The 25,653-nt window shown below is 42.3% G+C and overlaps 1 protein-coding gene and 1 long non-coding RNA gene across 3 annotated transcripts; one reads left to right on the top strand and one right to left on the bottom strand.

Annotated features, from left to right (window-relative positions):
* The first annotated feature begins 1,144 nt into the window (after window positions 1–1,144).
* On the top strand, window positions 1,145–24,356 carry Cd34 (CD34 molecule). Of its 2 annotated transcripts, none has more exons than XM_028882803.2 (8): window positions 1,145–1,432; window positions 10,905–11,072; window positions 11,916–12,178; window positions 13,563–13,643; window positions 21,373–21,529; window positions 21,762–21,814; window positions 22,016–22,180; window positions 22,884–24,356. In XM_028882803.2, the coding sequence occupies exons 1-8, from the start codon at window positions 1,354–1,356 to the stop codon at window positions 23,067–23,069; spliced, it is 1,152 nt and encodes a 383-aa protein (XP_028738636.1). In that variant the 5' UTR covers window positions 1,145–1,353; the 3' UTR covers window positions 23,070–24,356. The 2 variants fall into 2 exon arrangements, with proteins under 2 accessions (XP_028738636.1, XP_028738637.1); XM_028882804.2 differs by having other exon boundaries at window positions 1,146–1,432; window positions 22,737–22,977.
* LOC114702381 lies at window positions 18,878–21,378 on the bottom strand. The gene is made up of 2 exons (XR_003735978.2): window positions 21,298–21,378; window positions 18,878–19,598 (listed from the first exon to the last, which is right to left on the bottom strand). It is a non-coding gene; the product is annotated as an uncharacterized LOC114702381 (long non-coding RNA).
* Window positions 24,357–25,653: the final 1,297 nt, after the last annotated feature.

The raw sequence follows: 25,653 nt of genomic DNA, 5'->3' as shown, positions 1-25,653 counted from the left end.
CAAAAGCACCAGGGTGCTTGTCTGATCTCCCTTTAGGCTATGTGACCAGACAGTATGGGCAAAGTGGACCTGAGTATTTGCAGTTATCACCACAGACCCTTCTGTGCCTTATCTTAACTTCTACCTGGTGCCGTCATCTGCCTGGTCTGGCTCCTCTCTTCTGCCTTGATCTTCCTGAGCTGGGGCTAGTCTGACTGACCAGCTAGAATCCTGCAATCCAGTACATCAATATGAGGCAGAACAATTGCTGAGGAGCAGGAAGCTCAAGGAGTGCTAGATGGTGTCCTAGATGAGGGTGGGGATTTGGGGGGGGGGGAATCCAAGGAATCTTTTGAAGGGGAGGCAAGTAGAGTTTAGATCCAGGGTTGAAGAGGAGAATTTGGAGAGAAACCATCCTGGGTGCTGTGGATTAGCTGTACTATCTTTGTGGTATTGATAACTTCTATGATCTGACAACTAGGGAAATATGGATGGTCACGGGAAAATTAATAGAAATTCTGTAGATTTTGCTGGGAAAATGAGTGTATAAGAGAGATGGAAGTGACAGCAGAAGAGCTGGATGGGTCAAGTGGCTGCTATTGTCCCGCTCACTTTTCAATAACTTTTGGAATTTTTTGTTTTGTTTTTGTTTGTTTGTTTGTTTGTTTTGGTTTTTCGAGACAGGGTTTCTCTGTGTAGTTTTGGTGCCTGTCCTGGATCTCACTTTGTAGACCAGTCTGGTCTCGAACTCACAGAGGTCCACCTGGCTCTGCCTCCCGAGTGCTGGGATTAAAGGCTTGCACCACCACCACCACCACCACCATGGGCTGTCCCGCTCACTTTTAACATGCAGTACAGAGTCTACTGTGACTATCACTAAAGGTGTCTTCAGATTTGTGTTATTTCCTGATCAGCTAAAAACCTTAGTCCTGTAAACTCAGGCTCACAGTGGCCTCCTATCATACTTAAAACTTTAAAATAAAGAAAACAGAAAGGAAAAACTTGACCCTGCCCAGACGCAGCCAAGATGACACAGGGTTAAAAGTGAAGTAGAGGAGTTCGAAGACCTACTATCCCGATCTGCCCACTTAGCGGCTGGCCTGGCAACCTTCCAAGTCATCTGTCTGCAGCCCCAATCTCATGGCTCAGGTCCTGGGCCTCTGAGTTGACCGGGAACTCACGTTGGCAGCAGCCAAAGAGAGGGGCCGGCTCCGCCAAGACACAACAGGGAGGGGATAAGTCAGCATCCCCCACCCCCTCCGGACAGGGAGCAGGGGAGGAGAGCCAGTATCCCCCACCCCTGCGCAGGGCGGAGGAGCGCGTCCCGCGCCCGGCGCCTCCTGCACCGACGCATCTCCGGAGCAGTGCGCGAGAATGCAGGTCCACAGGGACGCGCACGCGGGGCTCCTGCTGCCGTGGGGATGGGTGGCTCTCTGCCTGATGAGTCTGCTGCGTGAGTATTAACCGCTGAGGGCCAGGCTACGGGTGGGGAGGAGGGAAAACCCCCGCTGTTGACCTCACCTGGGAATCCTTTGCTGGAGCTAGGTGTGAGCTTACTCTGATAATGCTGGGAGATGCCTGCTCCTCATTGAGTGGCTGAAGGTGCAAAGCTCAAAGTTGGAGCTAGAATGAGGATAGAAGGAAGGAAAAGTTCTGTAACTGTCCTTGATTCAGAAAGCAAGGGCCCAGAGTGGGGCCCAGGGAAGGGTTCAGGCACCCTTTGTTCCTAGGACATGGACATAAAGAATTTATGAGGGTAACCAATTCCAATGAGGGCCAGGAGACCCTCAAGGAGGACTGAGGAACGTTAGTGGAGGAGTTTGTAATAAAGAACTAGCGGAGAAAAGGAAAAATTTTTAAATTTAAGATTAGAAAGCTAAACTAGAGTCGCCCCTGCAGACACCACGCAGATGCTAGTGGGAAGGTGCTTTGATGTACACACCAAGTCCTTCTGCTCGCCAGTCTTCGTCCTGCACAAACCCACACTCATTACTCTTTTCTTGCCCTGCTTTCCTTCAGATTCTAAAGCTAGTGGGCAGGCAAAGACACCTCCTGCTGCCCACACATACTTGTACTTATTAAGCTATTCCTCTTTGGTTGGCAAAAAAAAAAAAAAAAAGTATTCACTCAGTCTATAGCAAATTATATTGCATTGGAGGGTGCTGTTCATCCCACCTCAGGTTCTTACAAGTTTTCAATGTTGGGATTTATTCCTTTTGCTTCTAGTCCCTTGGGATTCCTAAATCCCCATCGTATATCTTAAAGGTCACTCACCATGGCTCTGCAGAGTGACCTAGATCTGCCCAAAAGGCCTCTTTGTGCCCAGTCTCCTGTACTATTTCTTTGGGTCCACCACATGAGAGCTGGCCGAGGAGAAGTTGAATTAGGTTCTGGATTCACCTGATTGGCAGCTCTGGACATACCCTTTTAGATGGAGTAAAACTTGCTGAAGACTGAAATGCCCAGAATGATGCTATACTGTGCCTTCATAATACAGGTGGATGACCATGGGCTGGAGTTCTCATTAGATGCTCTCTTGGTTACTCAGCTCAGCAGTGATCCAGGCTGGGGTGGAGTGCTGCCTTTTATTTCCTCAGCTGGCCAGTGTCAACCATGTCTTGAGCTGAAGGAAGGGGTGGCGGTGAAGAGCATAAAAACCTCTGCAAACCTTGGACAAATATGCTGATATCAGTGTCTCAGCTTTCCGGTAAAGGGCAGGGCAGGGGCCACCATTCCCAACCCAGCCAGACTTCATGGGCCAGTTAACGCTTTGTACTTTTTCCAAGAACTTCCTAGGGTTTCTGTTGAAGTTCTTTTGTTTGTTAATACTGTTGTTTTCTGTCCTGGGATACATTGCGGAATAAATTAAACCAATGACTGTATGTAATTTAAAGTACCCACAGTGGACAACAGCAAAAATTCAGTGCTGCTGTTACTGGAAAATTTGGTTTTGAATGGGAATTCATTCTGAAGAGATAGATTTCCTCTGTCCTTGAGAGAAGCTGGTATAAATACCTACTAGCCAACCACAAGTGCCACTTTTTCAGGGGCAAGAGAGATCAGTGACCAGAGTCTAGGTTGTGGCTGGGGACCACCAGTCAACACTTTCATGCACCAGCTGAACTAGAAGCCTTTCAGGTAACTAAGGACCCTTTTTACCTGGGTATCCTTCCTTAAGGCCCGTGTTACCCCTTACCCCAACACTACCTTCAGCTCCTATTCACATTCCTTTCTTCCTTTGGATCCTTTGAGTCTGCTGACCCCACACCTATATCCTGCCTGGGGCTACGTGTAAAAGGGGGGGGACTTTTATCAGATATTTTCCAGAAGGGAAAGGCCCCCACCCTTTGTTACATGATGAGGAGGAGTAAGAGTTTAGGGGCTGCTGAGTTATTCAGTGATCTGAGTGCTCCCCCTTGGAGGGCCAAACCAGGCTTCACAACCTTTGCAAATACACTTCTTCATCTTGGGCATTCCTGCCGGGCTGATAAGCAGGCAAGGGCTAGGCCTCTTTTTCTTACCCTTTTGGCCCCACCCCTTGGGCTTGTTCATTGAGTTGCCCTTATTGCTTTTCTTTCCTGAATGGTCTTTGTCTCCAAAAGTCCAAGGCAAGAAGTGCCAAACTGCAGCAGATAAAGTTAGCCGAAGAGTCCTAGAAAAACAAGCAAAAAGAGCAGGCTCCACTGTCTGTGATCTGTCTGATTTTCTCTGACTTTGTGCTTGAGGACCTGGGCTTACTCGCAGGGTTCCCCAGCTCCAGGCTCCAATACTTGGACTTCCCTCTCTCATTGATTTTGGTTCATCTAACTAAATGTCCTGTAATGCGGCAAACTAAAAATGGGAAGGCATGGAAAAAACACAAATTTGTCTCTAAAAGAAATGTTCACAGTGGTCAGGGTAGAATTTACATATTTTGAGGGGGGGGCTTTGATGTTTCTAATGATAATATTTTCTTATGTTGGCTAAGAAATAAAAGCAGACTGTCTTTAAGTTTGCTCTTGGGGTCCTGGCTGTACTATAAGGAGAATGGGACATGCATCTTGGGGTGGAGTGGGGTAGCAATCCAAACAAACTGGGAGGCCTGGCAAGGTACACTTCCCTGGACCTACACTTGGGAAAGGCAGGGAATGAATCATTTCCCTAATGATGCAAAGGAAAAGGCCTCCTGGCTTAACTGGGAAGTCTGCTACTTCCTGGAGTGGAAAATAAAAGTGAGCCTCTTAGAGAAGTGGTATCCCTAGGTAGTTTGCTCCACTGCTTAAGAAAATGTGTACATGGGTCTTTGGGTAAGAAATCTTAGAACTCTAGACAAGCTCTGAATGTCCAAAGGCAGGCAGGAGGCAGGGTGGCTAAGTGGGAAGTAGAGTCTTGTCTTGGGGTGGTCTAAGAGAAAAAAGGCAGAAGGACTCCAGAGCCCAAGGTGAGCGCAAAGGTGAGTTTCTTCAGAGTTGGAGGACTTATAGGAGATTTCTTACAGAATAGCTTCATTAGCACAGCATTGAGTAACATTTCAAGGTTGTGCCACTATCTCTTCTGACTGCTCTATAATTTATTCCATGTTTTCAAACCTCTGGCAAAAACTGCCCAAGTAGACCAGGTTTGCCTGAGAAGGACTCAGAGAGACTAAGGAAATGGTTCTTGGCTGGCTGACCTGTATAAGTGACAGTAGTGATCAGAGCAAGGCACTTAGCTGGCACCCAGGAGTGAGTGGCACCAGAAAAGTGAAAGAAAGGCAAGTGGGAGAAACATAGGCCTCTTGGGGATCCAGAGAAGTGGAGGGATGAAGACAAGCTACTTGACAATAGTGGAGAAATCGTAACGTCGTGTGGATGTTCATGCCAGTTCATGCTGACACCTCTGCCTTGCCTCTGAAGCTGAGGAAAGCTTCTGCCAAGCCCTTTGTTCTAGTCCAACAATGGCTCAGACGCAGGGTGCATGGCAGGTGTGAAGGGACCCTAATAAGATTTTCTGAATATTCACTTACCTACTAATGAGCTCATCCCATTAAAGCTATTTGCATTAAGTTAGTTTCCTGTATCGCTATGAAATTAGCCTTTCTCTGACTTAAAATCATTGTCTTATTTCTGTTCTTTGGATTGTCCCAGGATGAATCCAGTCTTCATGAAAATCCCTAAAGACCTGTCTAGTCAGCCCCTCTCCTAGAGAGATTTGTGTAAATCACAGAGCTACTAAGGACTAAGGGTGGAAAAGAATCAAATGATCCCTTATTTTGTATTTTTTTTTAGGACTTAGTGAGATCCTTTGCATGTCCTTTGTGCTTAAGGGAAAAATGCATATACTATGAAAGTGAAATTAGTCTACAAGAGGGTTATTTACAAACTTTTTCTGTGAAGGGCAAAATAGAAAGCATCTCAGGTTTGGGATCTGGATGTGTCTTCTGATGCATACAACACTTTGTCTTACTTTATGACACTTGAAAATGTAGATGACATGCTTGACTGACTCACTACTTGCTATCAACCCCAATGCAGAATTTGTCCTAGGAGCCATAGTTTGCCGACACCTGATCTGAGTGAAATCAGGTCTTTAGCAATGTGACTTGGATTGTAGAATTTTCCTCATTATATGGAGAAACTGGATGTCTTTAGCAAGTCACCCCCTAATTTAATAAATTTCCTCTTTATACAGAGCATTAGGGGTAAAAGTGCTTGCCATGCAAGGTTGAATACCTGCGTTTGATCCCCAGAACCCAGATAATAGGAGAGAAATGACTGCAAGTTGTCCTCTGACCTCTTCGTCTGCTGTGGTGCATCCTTGCCTGCCCTCACACCTCCCTCTCTCTCTCTCTCTCTTTCTCTCTCTCTCTAACACACACAATAATAATCATGATAAATAATAATAAGCCATAGAGCATCAGAATAAGACTAGAAAGGTGTAGGTGGTGTGAGCAGTACAGCTCAACCCAGTTGCTTATCCTAACGCCCCAGGATCTGCCAAGCATCCTGAGTAAAACACACATATGTAAAAAAAGGTCTTGACATTCAAGAAATTTATAACTTAAGTGAGGTGACAGTTAAACCTCTCCTGAGGAAGCAACTTGTGTGACTTTATGCCAGATGGGTGATAGAGATAAGTACTGATCTGGAAAAGCAGAAGGAAGGGCCTTTTCATGATAGTCATGGACCAGACAGTCTGGCTGCTTTGTATTTCCTCACCTTCTTTGTTTCTCAGAACAACCACAGGCAGGGCCTGCTTTGATCCCATTTTACTGGAGAAGTTTGAAAGCTGTAATGGCCATGGAGCCACACAGCTAGAATACAGGAGAGAAGCCCCTACAGCATCTATCTGCAAGGCATGGCCTCTTTTCTTTGTCTCTGGTAGTTTGTCTTCAAATCAGTGGTTCAATGGCTCACCTCTCAGGGAGTGACTTTACCTCAGATACATCCAGAAAGGCTGGACAGCTAGGGGCTGGCTGAGGATGGGATCAGAAAACAGCATCAGAAAAAAACTAAAACTAGCTTGGTGTGGTGGTATACACCAGCAATTTCAGCACTCAGAAGTCAAAGGCAGAGAGAACAAGAGTTCAATGCTGTCCTTAGCTAAAGTGAGTTACATAAAGTGTGGTTTATCCTGGGCTATATGACACCCTATCTAAAACAAACAAACACACAAACACCCCCAAAACTCTAAAACTAAGGATATCTGAAGAAATTAGACCAAGAATGTTTGGAAATTTTGTTATTTGGGTAATAACTTATTGAATATCTTAGAATATGTAACCTTTTTACAAAAACTGAATCTCCAGTTTACTGTTAAGTAGATTTTTTTAAAATGTATTGCACATGCCTCTGATTCTTCATAATGTCCCCTACCCTAAGGACTTTTAACTTTTGTGACTCAAATGGATCATGAAAATAAGGTGGTTTTGTTGCAGTTGATGGCATGATTAATACATATCAAGGTGTTTATTTCTGTTTAATGTGACTATAAATGACTCCAGACCAGTATGGGTTGGTACTTAGGTCTGTTTTTAATTTAGAAATTTCAGTTTCTTAGTTTTCAGCTCTTGCATCTCCCTATTTGTTTCTAATTTTCATCTTTGACTGGAATACCAAGATTGCCAGGCTTCTTAATACTGTATGTGAAAATAATTGCTTCTAAATAAGTACCTGTAAGGCCAGTGTGTGAATTTCACTATACAAACTCCATTACATCTGTTGGTGTCTTAAGATTCTTATTTAATAACTTCCCAATAGCTTATCTCCTGTCTTGCTCTAGGTTTATTGAATGAATTGATAGAAGCTGGAAAGATGACTTAGTGGTCAAGAATACTCACTGTTATTGCAGAAGATGCAGGTTTGGTTCCCAGCACTCACTTGCTAGCCTACAACATCTGTAACTTAAGTTCCAGGGCTTCGGACCCTTTTCTTCTGGTCCCCTTGGGCATACATGTACATACATATCTACGAGAATAACTAATCAAGTAGAGTCTTTGAGGTGGCACAGGACAGACTAGGAACTAAATTCAGGAACAGTGTTTTACTTAGTTCGGAGTTATACTATCTTTGTTGAGGAATGAGAGAAGAGCTCTTCCTCATGTCTGTGTGTAATGAAAGAAAGGTTTCCTTAGTTTTTCAGCATCTGAAAGGCTTTCAGTGAGTGTAGGCTGCTCTTATGCCTTTCTAGAATGGGAATCAGAAGTTCAGAGAAAGAAGGCCAGTGTTTGATGGTTTAAGTAGTGGATATATGTAGAAAGAGAGAACAAAGAGACACATTGCAAGTCTTAGTACAGCCTTCCTTCGTGACACACTAGTAGTGGCTCCTGACCTATGGCCATGGCATTCCCTCACCTATGCTAGTTCTTACGCAGCCCTTCACTTAGCCTTGCCTTCTGCCCCTTTTCTTTGTCCTGTGCTATAGCCTCACAAGCTTTGCTGCTTACCCTAGGTTTGGAGCTATACATCTGAGGTTGGGTCCTCTTTTCATTTTCAAACTGTCCAAAGAGTTGGGGGGCAGGGGTGGAGATGAGACTGCTACAGCTGGGAGCACATCCCCAGTGGGTCCATAGCCGGCTTGGATCCGGAGTTGATTATTCACTGTTCTGGAACAGGCACCTCTGTCTTCAGAACTAACAGCAGGTCTCTTCACATCTGGAAAAGTTCAAAAATGTTTGTCTAGATGAAGGAGGCCCTTGGGGGAGGGGTTCAAAAGCATGACATCATCTCAGCCAGGCCCAGCTTCCTTTGGAGAAAGAGGAGGTCTGGGCCAACCTAGACCAGATGGGATTCCCAGGAATTGACGTGTTTGAGTAGAGCAAGGAGGGTGTGGGCAGAAAGAAGTGTTTCAAAGGGGAATTCAAAAGATATCTTAGAATGGTACATTGAGAGTATGATTCCTTTAATTCAATATCCACCACTTGACCCTACAATGAATTCATGTCTTAGGGTCATGTTGGTGGGGCCCTATCTTAAGAAGGAAGTAGCTTAGGTTGGCTATCTATCTAAACTACACATGTCCTGTTGTCTGCAAAGGCTTTGAGGCTGTATCCAGATCTTAACAACTACCAGAGTCAGCAAGACCCATGTCCTTTGCTGCTTGACCACATGATCTATATTCTTTCCCTGATCAACTACTAGGTGACATAGGGTTTTCATTTCTGGAATGAAGATGGTAATATCACTTTGTGGTGGTATTGTGTTCCCCAAAATATTGTGTACCTTAATAAACTTATCTGGGGTCAGAGAACAGAAAAGCCACTAGTGAGGCAGTGATAGCACACACCTTTAATCCTAGTATTCCAGAGGCAGAAATCCATCTGGGATCGCTGTGAGTTCAAGACCACATTGGAAACAGCCAGGCATGGTGACTCACACCTTTAATCCCAGATAGCGAGCCTTTAATCCTAGGGAGTGATGGCAGAAAGCAGAAAGGTATATAAGGTGTGAGGATCAGAAACTAGAAGCATTTGGATGGTTAAGCATTTGGCTGGTTAAGCTTTCAGGCTTTGAAGCTGCACAGTTCAGCTGGGATTCATTCTGGATGAGGACTCAGAGGCTTCCAGTCTGAGAAAACAGGACCAGCTGAGGAACTGGTGAGATGAGATAGCTGTGGCTTGTTCTGTCTCTCTGACCTTTCAGTAGTCACCCTAATAACTGGCCTCGGGTTTGATTTTATTAATAAGAACTTTTAAGATTCCTGCTACATCACTTCTTTCCCTGTTTCCTTGGTACATAATAAGACATGATTCCTGTGCTCAATATTAATACAGTCTGCTTGTTACAAGTTAGGAAGAAGGTAGAGGTGGAAGTTGAGACCCTGACTAGCACCTTATGGAAAACATTCTTGGCCTTGGATTGACTAGAAGCTAAAAGTCTGACTTCCCTCTTGATTCTAATGACGATAGCAATCAGTCTACATTGTTGTTGACCTTGGAAAATGGAAAAAATATAGCGCTAGATTTCAATTAGGAAAATTTAGAGATGCGCTTCAGGGTGTGCTGGAACCCTTAGGAACTTTCCTTGCAGATGGTATTACAGTTGTGAACTATGGAGCCTGAGTCTATCCAATGAACAAAGAGGTTCACATCCTGCATGTTTGAACTTCACATTGGTAGCTGAGGCCAACTTATAAACTAAACAGCTTCATCCTCATACCTTAATCATATACCTTCTCAGTCACTAAAAAAGCTAACTTTGAATTTGGAACTTTTTGGAATTCAGTCTTTATGAGGCTGATCAGGACAAGATAGGCCTTGGCCCTAGCTTACTTCCCTTCTTCCTATCCACAACTCTGGCTCCAGATCACTTCTCTTACTTTCTTCCTTCACATGACTCAGGATCATGGTGTGAAGGATCTTGCATGTACACATAGGATACTAGTATACCCATATGCTAGCTAACCCTTCTCTCTTCAAATGGTCATTCCTGGACCTTGGGGGTGCACAGTGTGGTGCTGCAGTTCACCTCTAGAAGGATGAGCCATCATAGGTTAATACTGGTCTGGATGTGAACAAAGAGCCATTTTAGCAAAGTGTATAAAGACTTGTAGTCTCTAAATTGTCATCGTGAAGGGAGGGCCATCCTGATTGGCCCATATAGGAGGTAGAACATGCTTTGAGACCCATAAGATACAAGGTCAAGGTTCTCCTTCCTGAACCTAAGGATATATAGAATAATGGGGGCAAGAGTATTCACAGGGTATTCAGAAAATGTATACATCAAGAATCATTCATTCTACCTTAGTAATTTGATTTTTCTGACAACTCATGTAAAAATAGACAAACTACCTATATTTAGGGATTATTAAACTGAGGTACACATGCATGAAAATATATGTTCCTGGTAAAGCCAGATAAGGCTCTGTGTCTTCCTTCTATGAGACAGTATGGGAAACCAGGCCTTAGTTCTCTAGTCCCATCAAGAGTTTCAGCTTAGAACCTCCTGAAAGTCTCCAGGTTGCTCCTTGCAGTTGAGTTCCTCATTTAAAAGAAACAGTGAGTTCTAAGGTCCTGAACTTTGAAAAAGCAAGACTGAGAATGAAAAATTATTTAAGGGGATTTTCATAGAAAAAGTATGAATCTAGATTATTTTCAATATTGGATAGAGGTTGACCAAAAAAAGAGAAGTGTGTAAAAAAGGCAACTAGGAACATAGCCTCTCTCATATTTTCAATCCTTGTAATGTTTACATAGGTGAAATCTTGGTATTTTGCTAAATACATTACAAGTATTATGTTGTTATAGTTTTTAATTATTTGTGAATGTTTAGTATATTTCCTTAGGGAAAACCTTGTATAGAAAACTAGTCTGATGTCCAGGAGTATATTATTAATGTTTACTCATTGTCAGGGGCAGCAGCAATCTTCAGGCAGATTCACCTTAAGTCAAGAAGATGAATCAGGTGTTGTCATGAGGCTCCAAGGTCAGGTGACTTTTCCTTATTTCCCTGTAACCTCTGGGCTCACAGATCTAAACAACTTGACTTATGTTGCGACGGAGACTACTGCCCCAGGAATATCTCCATCAGTTCCTACAAATGAGTCCAGTGAGAAAACCACCAAACCTAACATCCCTGGAAGTACCAGCTCCTACTTGTTCCCTCAGGGCAGCAATGAGACCACACCAACCATCTCAGGTAATCAGCTAGTAGAGTCTGTTCCCCACCATAGATGGGGTCACAGAAACCAATGCTTCATGCAAGGGTACTCTTTTTATTTATTTATTTATTTATTTATTTATTTATTTATTTATTTATTTTTTGGTTTTTCAAGACAGGGTTTCTTTATGTAGCTTTGCGCCTTTCCTGGAACTCACTTGGTAGCCCAGGCTGGCCTCGAACTCACAGAGATTCACCTGGCTCTGCCTCCCAAGTGCTGGGATTAAAGGCGTGGGCCACCACCGCCCGGCACAAGGGTACTCTTAAATAAGTTCTAAATGGCTTTTTCTATGCTTGCAACATTTGTAGGCCATATATGACAAGTGGGTCCTGAACAGGACTGATTCTTGTATTTATGCTAAGTTCAGCTGGTAAAAGAAAGGATCAGAATGGATTCCATCAATGGATGTCTCTGTTCTCTTCTAAGTGATGGAAGATGGGTCTGGGTTCAAACTATAGGTCTTTCACTTCTGTAGGATAGAATCATTTTTGATTTCAGAATTGGAGGGTACCTTGATACATTCTAGATCATGCATGTCCAGTCTGATACCTGAAGGCCTCATGCATCTCAGGTTAGCTATGAGGTCCAACATATTGGTAAACGACAACATGTTACAATGTTAAAAGGTCGGAAACCCTTGTTTTATATTATAGCTATGGTTCTAACAGCTGGCTTGAAATGAATTAGGTCAGGGTTACGATATGAAGTAACTGTAATCTCACCAAATTCCTGTTTCTGTGCAGAAATCACAAAGTGAGATTGTGTGTTTCTGAGTGTATTGTGCAGCTGCATACACACACTTGTGTTTTGGTGTATTCCAGAGACAATGATCAACTTTACCACTGCCACTGGAAATACTTCAGGCTCTGGAACCACACAAGCTTTTGTGCAATCACAGACGTCCCCAGCTATCACCCTGCCTACCACTTCAGACAATGCTTCCACTTCAGAGATGACCTGGGAGCCCAGCGTGCCGTCTGTAAATGTTTCTGATTACTCACCTAATAATATCAGTTTTGAGATGACATCAACCACTGAACCATATGCATACACATCATCTTCTATTGCCCCAATTACAATCAAGGTGGGTGAGTTGGGCTCAAAATGGCAGATTATGCCTCACTCCCTATCCTTCTGCTCGTATCAGTCAATGAGATTTGGTTCATCTTGAAATCAACATGAAATCTTGGAATATGTACTTTATGTATTACTAGAAAGGCTAGACAGGAAGAAGAAAAGAAGAGGGTTCACAGTCCAGTGAGAAGTCTGATCTTTGGATTTTGCACTGGGGAGATTCTCAGAGATCCTTCTACTTCTCTGGTTCTTCAGAGGCACCATTTCTTTTGGGGAATATTTAGATCTGTCCCCCTGTATACTGGGGTTTCCTTCCTTAAAATGTGTAGGGCAAAGTGTTTCTGACATGGGAGGGCTTACAGAATGGCAGTAGGTCATCTGCAGAGGCAAGAACTGGACACAGGGATTTGACCTTCTTGGCCTTGAGCCTGTGGCAGTCAATAGTTTTCAGCCTGAAGGAAGGTCAGGAATATGAAGGTCTAAGGACAGCCTTGAGGGGCCTATTGTTCGTTTGTTTGTTTTTAAAGAGGTAGCAGAGACTCCTCAGGGCCAGGAGGAAAACAGGTGTCACCAACAGCTGCCTGACTACCCCATTGTCTGTGTAACTGACTGAAGGAAAAACAAAAACAAAAAAAAAAAAATAATTTTCTCTTTTTCCCTTAAGCATCACCCAAGCCAGGTTTCCCATGATTTCCAATAGCATCTTGCTATAAGCCAGGATAGTAGCAAAAGGCTTTATTCTCTCTTTGGGAAAGTTTATGAAATGGGAGCAAACAATGTAACTACACTGAATACCCTTAATCTGAAAATCTTGGGTTCAGGTTTTTTATTTTGGAGTATTTAATTTGATTTTAGAATATATAACACGAGATCTTGAAGATAAGAACCAAGTCAAAATGTAGAACTCATCTGTTTCATATATACCATATGCACATAATTTAAAGGTCATTTTATATCACACTTTTCAATAATTTTGTGTACTCAAAAGTTTGTAGTGTGTATTTCCCACTTGTAACATCACATCAAAAAATTTTAGATTTTCAAACAATTTATATGCTGAACTTTTGGATTAAGGGTGCTCAATTCTTACTGCAAATCTCACTGGGCATGTCTGAAATCACAGCAACCAAAAGGCTGAAGCAGGACAATTATGGATGAAGGCCAGCTCAGGTTACATAGCTGCATAGTGAATTCTGGTCTGTAGCCTAAGCTACAGAGTAAGTTTGTCTAAAAAAAAAAAATTAGCTAAATAAGTGTAAATCCCTAGGCCTCTGAGAACTTTTAAATTTCCTTTTTCCTAAACTTTTCAAGAGAGTACCTTGCCATGAAAGAGGTGGGGGGAAAGTGAGGGGCAAGGATACTTGCATATTTACTTTGTTTTTGTTTTAATGTAGGGAGAAATCAAATGTTCAGGAATCCGAGAAGTGAGGTTGGCCCAGGGCATCTGCCTGGAACTAAGTGAAGCAGCTAGCTGTGTAAGTCTGCCTTGACCCTATTCCTCTCACACCCACCCCAACCCCTCTGAACACCTGAAGCCGTCTTGGATTGGCCTTACTTGAGTAAGTTGTTTGGGAGCTTAGCAGAGTCAGACTCTTTCTAATATGAATCCTTAGATTTGGACAAAAAGAGGTCCCATCTAGTGAGCATAAAAGGCAAAACCAATTTTAAATAAATTTTGTTACTTGATGTCAGATTTTAGCTTGTTTTTATGTTAAGAAAGTCCTTGTCATTGCCCAGATATTAACAAGCCAACTAAAATTCAAGTGATTTTATTATTCACATGTAACTTTTTAATGTACACTGAATTTATTCTGGTGTTTATATTAAGTTTTTATATGACTTGGTAATATACTTCAGAGATACTTTATTTGTTCATGTTGATTATACTTTTGTCCATTTTAAATTTGTTGTGCTTTTACATTACAGTGCTTTTAATATCCAGCAATCCAGATCTTTCCTAATTATACCATAAAAGTGTGATTTTCAACTCTATTTTTTAGAAAATCTTTGGAGATATCTGTCAAGATTCTGTCCCCTCACTCCCCAAAAGTCATACAAATTTGAATAGGAACTTGCTGAAATCTTTTTGTTTTTCCTAGTCTTATTTTGTATTTTTCATCATCTTTTTTTTAATTTAAAATGTTTCTATATTGGTCTCCACTACCCCCCACAATATATATATTCTTTTGAATAAGGATGGAACCCAAGTCGGTGTACATGCTAGGCAAGTATTTCATTGCTGAGGCATACCCCCAACATTTTTCACTGTAAGTTTGATGGATTTTTAGCAAGGATATCCTAACATATATTCTAACTTACTATTGCTTAGATATTAGAAAATAATTGGAGTTTGAATATTTATCTTCAACTTGTGTCTTTCTTGAATCTGCTAATTCTAGGAGAGTCTCAGTTCTTTTTCATTTTTAAAATGAACTACAAATTATCTGCTTTGATGTATTATTTTTCTCATTCTTTTTAGCAGTAATGATTCTTATTTCAGTTTCTTATCATACAGCATTGGTTGGAGTGTATATGGCATGGTGTGAATTTTTGTGTGTTACAGTAAATCCTGTTTCCTGGCAGTAACAAGGCCCTGGAGTAAGGATGGAGGTGAAGGAAAAAGTGCTGTTTTCTTTTACAGTAGAATATTTTCTTATGGGAATGCAGTGAAGGGAACCTTGTAGGTAACAGCTGACATGGTTTGGACAGACTTTAGGCTGTAGAGACATGCCTTATTTATTTTGGCTACTCAAATGACTGGTTTCTTACTTACAGCTATCAGGTAGGTACCTCTGACTTACAAATCTTTTAAAACTACATATTGAAAGGACCATTTAACGTAGAGCATTTGAAAGTGGCAGAAATCATAAAGACACAAGTTTGAAGAATGAAATCACTCAATGAAGTTTTCAAAAACATTTAGGATGAACATAATAAAAAAAAGTACAAGCAACAGTTAGAGTGTGTCTGATGCCAGTTTTTAACTTCACTAATTAAAGATAAAAATAAAATCATTCCATCTATTTAATTTTACCTATCATCCTGATGGAGTATTTTTATCTATCTATCTATCTATCTATCTATCTATCTATCTATCTATCATCTATCTATCTATCTGTCATCTATCTGGCTATCATTTATTTATTTGTTTATTTGTTATTTATTTTGAGCATTACACAGGTCTGTGCCAAAGTGCTTGCTCATTGTGCCCAGGGTTTAGAGACAACTGCAGAGCATTTTTCATATCAGTCTGCTGTTCTCAGGATCTAATTTAACTAGGGTCATTGTCTAAGACAAAATGATATTCCAGAAAGAACTGCTCTTTCTACCTGTGGTCTATGCTGTTAGTCTGTTTCATTCCTGACCAGAGAGCTCTTTGTGTGTCACTTTGAGATTGGTGGAGGATCTGTGATTAGGGTCTGCAAAGAGCAGCTGCCCCATGTGAGCCAACAATGAAGACTTCTACACTGTTCATAAAGACTTCCATTGCAGAACACACGTGAAGTGCTGTCATCCTCTGGTGTTTCCATCACTGTCCATCCATTTCTTCCTCAGAACATTTCCTCCCAATCCACAAGCAGCAGTGCCTCCTTGTGCTCCCTGGGGTAATTTTTCTTAGACAGCACTCCTGGATCCAGAATTTCTAGCCATGGCTCCCAATATGTTAAGATTCCCTTCCTTGAATCCTCTTAGTTGAATAGTCTATTGCAGAGGTTGTAAGGGCACATTCCCTTCTAGCTGCCATAGGTTGCGTGTTTGCTTTGGTGTCAGAGGGTTTTGAAGTACTGGTTCTAGTAGTACAGAGGTTCTCAATCTATAGGGTGTGATCCCCCTGGGATCGAATGACCCTTTCACAGGAATTGCCTAAGACCATCAGAAAACACAGATATTTACATTATGATTCAGAACAGTAGCAAAATTATGAAGTGTGTTATGAAGCTACGAAGTAGCAAAGAAAATAACTTTATGGTTGGGAGGTCACCACAACATGACTGTATTAAAAGGTCACAGCATTAGGAAGGTTGAGAACCACTGCACTAGTGGGAGACTTCAGGCCCTACCCACAGCCCAAATTAGGAACAGGAAGGATTTTCCCTATTAACACATCCCGCAGAACTCATTTGATACTGATACCTACCTGCATCTAGTACAAGTTTCAATAGAACTGTATATGTGGCTCTCAGCCCTCCCAGCCCTCCCAGCCCTCATTTTGCAAGTTACATGATGAGCAACCAAGGTGCTAGCTCATCTTGTGTGGAGCATTTAGATCTTTCTGTACAAACATTCTGTAACACTTAATTCCCCACTTACTCTAGTTCTGCTCTGCATCCTTTACTTCTGAGCATCCTATACATGCTAAAGGATGGCAGAGCTGTTTTCAAGCCTGTTTCCATATCTTAGGGCCCTTGTTAGTAGAGCATGTCTCCTCGGGTATAATTTCCATTCTCTCTGTTTCACTCTCTGCTTAATTTAGTGTTTATAGTCATGATTCCCAAGGTCATTTCTAAAATGTAAGACAACTTTATTTTCTTGTATCATAGTGCAGGGGAATTCACCAACATTTTTAAATTGTGATAAAATACACTTAACATGAAAAGTACTACCATTACAATTTCTAAGTAAAACTGAGCAATGTTGAATACATTCACACTACACCTTGCTGCCAACATCTCCAGAATTCTGTGTATCTTCCTATGACCTCGTTCCTCATCCCCCCAGCAACTGCTCTCCTTTCTGTCTCCATGAACATGGTTATTCTAGGTACTGATATGAGTAGATTGTGACATAATTCCTTCTATATTAAGACTGAATAATATTCCATTATGTATGTGTCCTTCATTCTGTCTGTCCACTCATCCATTGGTAGACACTTGAGTTTTTCCACCTTTTGGTTATTGTGAATAAAGTGGCTATGAACACTACTGTTGACATGTTTTTTGGCACCTTAATATAAATTCTTTGAGATAAATACCCAGCTGTAGAATTGTTAACTTATATGGTAATTTATTTTTGAATTTTAGAAGAACTACCATATTTTTGTTTGGTTTTATTTCCATTCCTGGAGATTGAATCCAGACCTTTGAACATGCTGAGCAAGCTTCTATCACTGAGCTACACTCCAGTCCCTCTCACTGTTTTTATTTTTGTTTTTGATAGTGGCTGCACCATTTGACATTTCTGTCAATAGTATACAGGGCTCCAGTTCCCCCACATCCTTGTCAGCACTTGCTCCCCTACACTCTCTGGTTTTTAAATACGCAGCCATACTAATGCTCATGAATCATTATCTCATTATCTCATTGTAGTTTTGTTTACAGTTCCCTGGTGCTTAGTGATACTGAAAATCTTTTCATGTGCTCCTTGACCATTTGTGTATCTCTGGAGAAATATCAACTCAAGTTCTTTGTTGCTAATATAGTTTTTGGAACCAATTTATCTATTCAGTTCCATGTCTGTTATATGTACTATTTATATCCATACAACTTGAAAAGATGAAACTGGGTAGTTTTATTACCTTTTCTAAGTTTACTTCACATTTCCTTACTTACACATTAAACTAACTTCCTTTGAGGCAGGCTGTTTCCAACCCTCTGATCATACACAGTCTCTGCCTGCCTTCCTTGCCCTCTACCCAAACACTGAAGATCAGTTCCCTTACAGAAAACATCAGTTACTGATGAAGGCCTAATGAGGAAGACTGTCTATTGAAAAGAAATATTTGGAGACAATCTAACTTCCTGCCCTTAGTTTATTGCCCATTTGTTGTCTGACTTGTAACAACAGTCCTTTAATTATTCCAGTCTCTTCAATGAAGATATGGATTTTGCCAATTTAATACAGCAAAGAATGTAAGATCACTTTGAAATAGGTGGCTGCAGGGTATCTTAGGTAGGGTTTTTTATTGTCATGATAAACACCATGACCAAAAGCAACTTGGGAAGAAAAGGGCTGGAAGTCAGGGCAGGAACTCAAGGCCAAAACTGACACAGAGACCATGGAAGAGTGCTGCTTACTGGTTTGCCTGCTTCTGCTTTCTCAGCCTGCTTTCCCCAGTCTAGGACCACCACCTGCCCAGGAGTGGTACTACCCACAATGGCTTGGGCCCTCCATATTAAGAAAATGCACTACAGATTTTCCTACAGATAAATCTTATGGAGTCATTTTCAATTAAAGGTCCCTCTTCCTAAATAACTTACAACTTGTGTCAAATTGACTATATATATATATATATATATATATAATATATATATATATAAACAATGGGAGACAATTGATCCTAGAAACTCTAGAAACTTAGCATTGGGAAATACCTCCAAGACCCTTAGAAATGTGCCTGCCCCCTCCTCCCCACCCCATACCTGATATGCTTCTTTAACATGGTCAGAGGCATAACAGAATTTGAGGATGCAACTCTACAAACGTTAGATGATATTATTTTTTAAAAAGGAACATGTGAGCACAGATTCAGTTAGAAACTCTTAAATGTGATTCTCATGAACAAAATGGTGAGGCTGTGGCTTCTTCCTGCCCACTCTCTCATGATGTTTGTCCCTTGGGGGAGGATGTTTATCCTGGACATCCAGAGAAGCATTGTGTTTTGTTCAGGATCCACCTGCTTTTTTCCAGCCCAAACACAATTAACTGAGGCTGGTAAATTTCAGAGTAGGAGGCTGATCACTGTTATTGCCTTGAATTTAATCCAAGAAAGTAACCATGCAGTAGAGAAACTCAAGGTAGAGGCCAACCAGTTGGGGTGTTGGGCCGAACAAGTCCTTGAGTTCTCTTGTTTATTTGGTACAATAAATGCATTCTGGTTTCAAAATTACATGGCATGCACCCTCACCTTCACCACATTGGCACTTAGGAGTCTAACAGTTTAGTCAGAGGGAAATGACAACAGTAAGATGATCACAATTTGGATCTCTAGGTAATACACCAAGAACTGTGATTATTAGTAATAATAGTAATAGATGCTGTTTTGTACCAATCAGAATCCTTATGTTTTAAATATTTTTATACATCACTGTTGTGGTCACCATATACCCAGTTTAGAGCTGAGGTACTTGATGATGTTGCACAGTTGATGATGACTTGAAAAGGGTCTAGAAAATTGGAGAGCAAGAATTAATGTCCAATTTGCCAAAGACAGGACTGGCTTCCTGGAAGACATGGAATTTGAGTTGAATCTTGAAGGACATGGAGCAAAACAGAGAAGGTAGAGTCTTTCCATCTTCTTTCAGCTGTAGTGAGGCTGGACAGGCTGTCACACAACAGACTTGCTTCCATGCATTTGTCTACCAGCTTTACCTGAGCACATTGGTTTATTTCTGCTAACACAATCCAGATGTGTCTTTGCTCTCTTTTGCAAGCTTACGTGCTTTGTTATAATTTTCTTATGGTAGACAGTCTTTGTAACTCAGTTTCTTTATCTATAAAATGAAAAGAATAAAAGAATTACAGTACTCGCTGTCTAGAATAGTGGGAGAGTCAAATGAATTAATATGTGAAAAGCACCTAAGACAGAGCATTGGCCATAGTAACTGGCATTTATTTTAATTGTCATATCTATATCTATATCTATATCTATATCTATATCTAGACAATAGTTTTGATCATATGAAATTAATTCATAGCTACTCTTGTCTTCCACTTTATCCTCACATAGGGGAATGACACACACACACAATTTTCTTTTTTTTTTTTTAAAGATTTATTTATTTATTTTTATGTAGTGCTCTGTCTGCATATACTCCTGTGTGCCAGAAGAGGTCACCAGATATCATTACAGGTGGTTGTGAGCCACCATGTGGTTTCTGGGATTGAACTGAGGACCTCTGGAAGAGTGCTCTTAACCTCTGAGCCATCTCTCCAGCCAGCCCCCACACATGTTTTCTGACAGTGCTTTACTATGTTTTGTTATGTTAGAATGGCTGAATATTGTCAAAGCACAGCTTCTTAGCACTGGAGAATGGGGGAAGGTCCCATTTTGTTTATCTACTTTAGATTCTGTGGGAGACCTGTCTCTTCTCTTCTTTCAGGAAACAAACATTTGAACTAAAGACTCACGAAGATTCCAGACTCATTGTGTGTAGTCTCTCTCATAACCTGAAAAGCATGGTACCAGGGAAGGTGCTTTGCCCAGATGGAGAGGTTGTAAGGCCAGCCATGTCCTGCTGGCCTCACTCATGCCCAGTTATTTTCCTACTGCTTTCTGAAATCCCCCAGTGCCTATGGCCAATCTTGACTTTGTCTGGTGTAATCACAAAGGAGATTTTACTGCCTAAGACCTCAATAGAAGGAAAATACCCAGGCTTTTTTCCAACAGTGAAGACCTCTGGACTAAACCATGGGCAGCAGACCTGCCTCCAGGCAGGAAACCTCCAGAAGGCTCAGGTCTGATGGTAGTTACAAGCTCAAGAGTTTTCTCCTAACAGGAATGTTTTCATGTCCATGAGGCATTTCCTCCTCTGACATCTGCCATCAAAACTGGGGAAAGTCTTGGTTTGGGTTTTCTAAGGGAGGCCACTGTGGTAGGAGGCTTTATAGTAAGTTCAGGGCAATGGGGGAGCCCATTCTGAAGGACATAGCCACGGCCTCCAATTAGTGCTGTTGCTGAGATTCGGTTGCTGAAAATGATGGGGGTTTATCTTCTGAGTTCCTAAGTCCTGTGGACCAGTCAGCAACCTAAAGGAGGACATGGGAACCTCACTATGTCATTGAGAGCAGGGCTTGCTGACAATCTTGGGACAGAAAGAGGGAAGAAGCACTGGAGTACCTGTGTAGTCAATACTCATAGGCTTGTTCTCTACTCCTCACTTTTGTTGGTTTTTTTCTATCATTTAGAGCTGTTGTAACCTTGAAGCATAGAATTCTTCTTAGTTATTAATTAGTATTAAACATTCACTATTGCAATGATACCATGTTTGTGGTGATTATGAATTCAGTTTGAGCAGCATGCATATATAGGCAATTATTGAATAAGAAAATATTTCCTGTTTGTATGTACATATCTTATTTCTTTCTTACTATAGTTGTTGCACATAATTTAGCAGTGATGTTTTAAGTTGTAATTCTAGAAAGGATTGCTTGTGGAAGGCATAATAATGTGACTTGAGTCAGAATTCTTACCTTATTCTGGGTAAGGTTCAGTGTTACTAGTTATTACATCTCTTGCTTTTTCTTTTCTTTTTTCTGTCTTCCCAGGATGAATTTAAGAAGGAAAAAGGAGAGGGTCTAACCCAAATACTGTGTGGGAAGGAGGGGGCTGAGGCTGATGCTGGTGCTAGTGTCTGCTCCTTGCTTCTAGCCCAGTCTGAGGTTAGGCCCGAGTGTTTGCTGATGGTCTTGGCCAATAGCACAGGTAAGGGCCACTTTGGGGGCTTGGGATTGACTAGGGCTAAGTCAATGGGGTTCATGTTAGAAGATCCTGGTTGGAACTCCTATACCTCAGCTTCAGAGACCACAGGTGCTGGGAAGAAAGGTCTGGTTGAAAAGGCTCATTGGATAAAAGAGCTTCTAGGACAAGATGGGAGGATAGATCAAGATGAGCCGGACTAGCTTCTAGATTTAGCAACCCCTGTTTCTAATTCTAGAACTTTCCAGCAAACTCCAGCTTATGGAAAAGCACCAGTCTGACTTGAGAAAGGTATGTTCACAAGATGATGCATCTCAAGGGGAGCACTGGGTCAGGAGAGGAGATGGTGACCTCTTCAGGCATCCCCTTCTTTCCATCCTCTGACAGTCTGCATCAGGGAGTTGTACCCAGGGATATGGAGTGGTCTGGGCTTCTCACTAGAGGTTCTTTCTCACAAGTGACATGCTGCCATTTGTTTGTCTTTTCCTCAAGCTGGGGATCCAAAGCTTCAATAAACAAGACATTGGGAGCCACCAGAGCTATTCCCGAAAGACTCTGATTGCATTGGTCACCTCGGGAGTCCTGCTGGCCATCTTGGGTACTACTGGCTATTTCCTGATGAATCGTCGAAGTTGGAGTCCCACAGGAGAAAGGCTGGTCAGTTCTGGAGTAGGGGGGAAAGAAATGAGGAAGATAATGAATTTCTGGGGAGGTCCATGGATATCATGAAAAAGAGAGAGAGAACTACCATAAAAATATTTCTAGTATTTTTGAGATAGGGATATGCATGCATGAAGACATTGTATCTACAAAAGAGAAGGAATAAGACACAGTAAATGGGGAGAAGGTTAAACTGAGGCAAGCCCACTTGCTAGTCATTGTCACAGCTGATGGTTTATGTCATCTATTCATTTTGTCCTGGATAGTTCAGCTGGATAAAAGAGAATAGGCTGCTAAATTGGACATGCTTATTTGTAAACACATTGAATGCCCGGTGGGTGCCATTTTGCTTACAAGCATGGAACATATGGAATGACTATCTACTCTTGAAGTATTCTGGATAGAGGGAGGGAAAAGGCTAAAGTTTGAGTCTTGCCAGTGGCTGGTGTTTACTGGGGAGGCTCTTTTGTCCCTGAGATTGGTTTCTTATGGGGCTGGTTACTGAGCCACATTGACATGGTGTGGTGCCTCTCCTCTGTCCTTTCTCCTCCAGGAGCTGGAACCTTGATGGCTGTTGGGAAGAAAAGAGCCTGCACATGTAGCTGTACCTGCCCCCTCCTCCTACTTCCTTTGTGCTCTCCTCACAGTACCTCACAACCCTACTTACCAGATAATGCTACTTTATTTCTACACTGTCCAGGGTGAAGACCCTTATTACACGGAGAATGGTGGAGGCCAGGGCTATAGCTCAGGACCTGGGGCCTCCCCTGAGACTCAGGGAAAGGCCAGTGTGACCCGAGGGGCTCAGGAGAACGGGACCAGCCAGGCCACCTCCAGAAACGGCCATTCAGCAAGACAACATGTGGTGGCTGACACAGAACTGTGACTTGGCTGGGTGGGCAAAACTGGGTGGTATCTGGGAAGTGGCAGCTCTGCCTCTGACCTCATGCTGCCTCCAGCTCATGTCCTACCTTCTCACTTACATACACTTTAGAGACTGTTCCTAGGACTCTTCACCTATGGGGAGGCAGATAAACTTACCTCTGAACATTCAGCTCCCTGAACCCAAACTCTGACCTTTGGGTCAAGTTGTGATGGGGAGAAGCCTAGGTCTAGAGGAGCTGCCAAGGTTGGTGGCTATGTATCACTTGTCTTGGATCCTTTCTTCCTCTTCTCTTGCCTCTTTACAGAGGCTCTTGGGAAGACTAGCTTTTCTAAGCTACAACTTCCTCCCAGGAAACTTCACATTTTACTGTTATTTCTTTCTGTTTTCTTTCCCTACTGTAGGGAAACCAAGATATTCACTGACATCTGTTCCCTTATAAGGATATAGCCAGAAAACAGTTCATCCCTTATAACTCTTCAAGACACTATGGATTTAGTCACCAACTTCTCTCTTGGTCGCCTGTTCCTGAAAATCTGTCTACAGAGGCCAGGACAACTTTCTATCTGAATCCTGGTACTGGGCTCCATGTTTTAAAGCAACAGCTCACTTGGTCTCTTGGGGTCACACAGGAATTCTCATTGGTTCATTGTAGACAGGACAGTGGAACAAGACTTTGAACTGAGCCTCTGGTTTTTTTTGTTTGTTTGTTTTATTTTGTTGCTAGGGATTGACCCTGGAACTCTACACATATTAGGCAAGTGCTCTACCATTGAGCTGTATCCTCAGCCCTCCTCCTTCTTATTTAGAGATAAGGTTTCATGTAGGTGACCAGGTTTGCCTTGAACTATGCAGTTTAGGTAGACCTTAAATTCTTGCTTTAGGCTTCCAAGTAGCTTGAATTACAGGCCTGAGCTACCAGGCTCAGTTGAGCTAAGCCTCCTGACCTGAGCTCTTCAGAAGAATCCTCTTGCTTTGAGGCCCCTAGTCTTCTCTAAAATCTATGACTTCCCCCACCCTCTGACTCCTGGGGGAGCTGTGGCCTCAGTCCCCTGGTAGATTCCTTTCTGTCTGTGCCTTTCCTAGCCTAAACCCCTTCAAGATCACAAGCTTCCTCTCCTGGGGTTGACCCAGGACTCCTTCTCTTATTTTTTCAGAGGGGAGAACAGGGATCCTGATTTCAATGAGGCTGGAAACAGAACTTTCCAGAGATGAGAGGATTGGGTGGATTTTTTTCTGAATAAACAGTGATGAGTGAGAATAATATAATTAAAGTGATGATGAAATCTGTGCTGTGGCCCCATCATGCTGAGTGTGCTAAGTGACAGGGTGGTTTCCATATGAGGTCTGGGGAGATTGTGTGGCAGTGTGGGGGAGGTCAACCAAGGAGGAGGTCAGCATACGGGAGGGACACAGCTGCCAGACAGGATGCCCAGAACTTGTGATTTTGTGAAATGTTCCCCTCCATGTTGGGAGGCAGAGAGGCTAGAAGCTTTCTATAGTGGAGAGAAGGGCAGGCTGCAGTGCAACTCAGGTGGAATGCTGGGTGTTCAGAAACACCATTCTGAGAAGTGGGGCATGTAAGTGGCTGCATAAAAAACATACAAAACAAAGGAAAGGATTTATGTTCTAGGCAGCCTTTGTTACCTAATCATCCTCTAACCCAGCTCATATTATAACCAGGAACCACTATGTGAGGTCTATTCTGGAGCTGGCTGCCAGCTCCCAGATTCAGCAGCCATATGCAAGTACTTGCCCACCCCAGATTCCAGGTGACCTGCCCACATGCCACAAGTAGTGGAAGAGGGGTGCTGCTGGATTTTCAGAGGCCCCTGGGAACACCCTTAAGTGTGTCAACAGTGCATCGGGGGTTAAAGGCTAAGCAAAATTTGCTTCTTCCAGTCTTATCTTGTCAAAGCCAGACACACCCTCAACCCATTTCTTGCTGGCATTTGTCTAACTTTGCTAATAGAGACTCTTCCCTAGGATTAAGGAAGCTAAGGGACAAGGCTAGACCTTGCCCAAAAGGTGGTGGCTGTTTGGGGGGTCAGAGAAAGGCAGGATGGTGATTGAACATAAAAGTCTAGTTAGCCGGGACTGGAGAGATGGCTCAGCCGTTAAGAGCACTGACTGCTCTTCCACAGGTCATGAGTTCAATTCCCAGCACCCAGCACCCACATGGCAGCTAATAGCTGTCTGTAACTACAAGATCTGACACCCTCACACAGACATGCATACAGACAGAACACCAATGCGCATAAAAAAAAAAAAAAGTCTAGTTAGCCTCCATTTAATAGCATGCCTTGCAATGAATTACCAGTTAAGGGTCTGGCCCTGGTTAGTGGTGTCTGGAAAGTAGTTAAGGACCAGGAATGGAGTCCTTAGAAACATTAGAGGGAGAAAAGAAGCAATGGGGCCTCAGAACCATTTTACCCTGCATTTCTGAGGATGTAGGCTTTAGGGGAAAGGTGTATATGTGCTGGGGGCAGATGGATCAGTGGCTACGATGGCTGGATAGCTTATTCTAAAGGCCTCATTTGCTTCCTAAAGCATTACTTTTCCACTAGGCCTGAAAATCATGATGCAG

Source organism: Peromyscus leucopus, chromosome 15 (genome assembly GCF_004664715.2).
Source record: "Peromyscus leucopus breed LL Stock chromosome 15, UCI_PerLeu_2.1, whole genome shotgun sequence".
In the NCBI taxonomy this organism is placed as follows: domain Eukaryota; kingdom Metazoa; phylum Chordata; class Mammalia; order Rodentia; family Cricetidae; genus Peromyscus; species Peromyscus leucopus.
The sequence above is the reverse complement of the archived record's forward strand: the minus strand, read 5'-3'. Positions and strand labels throughout refer to the sequence as shown.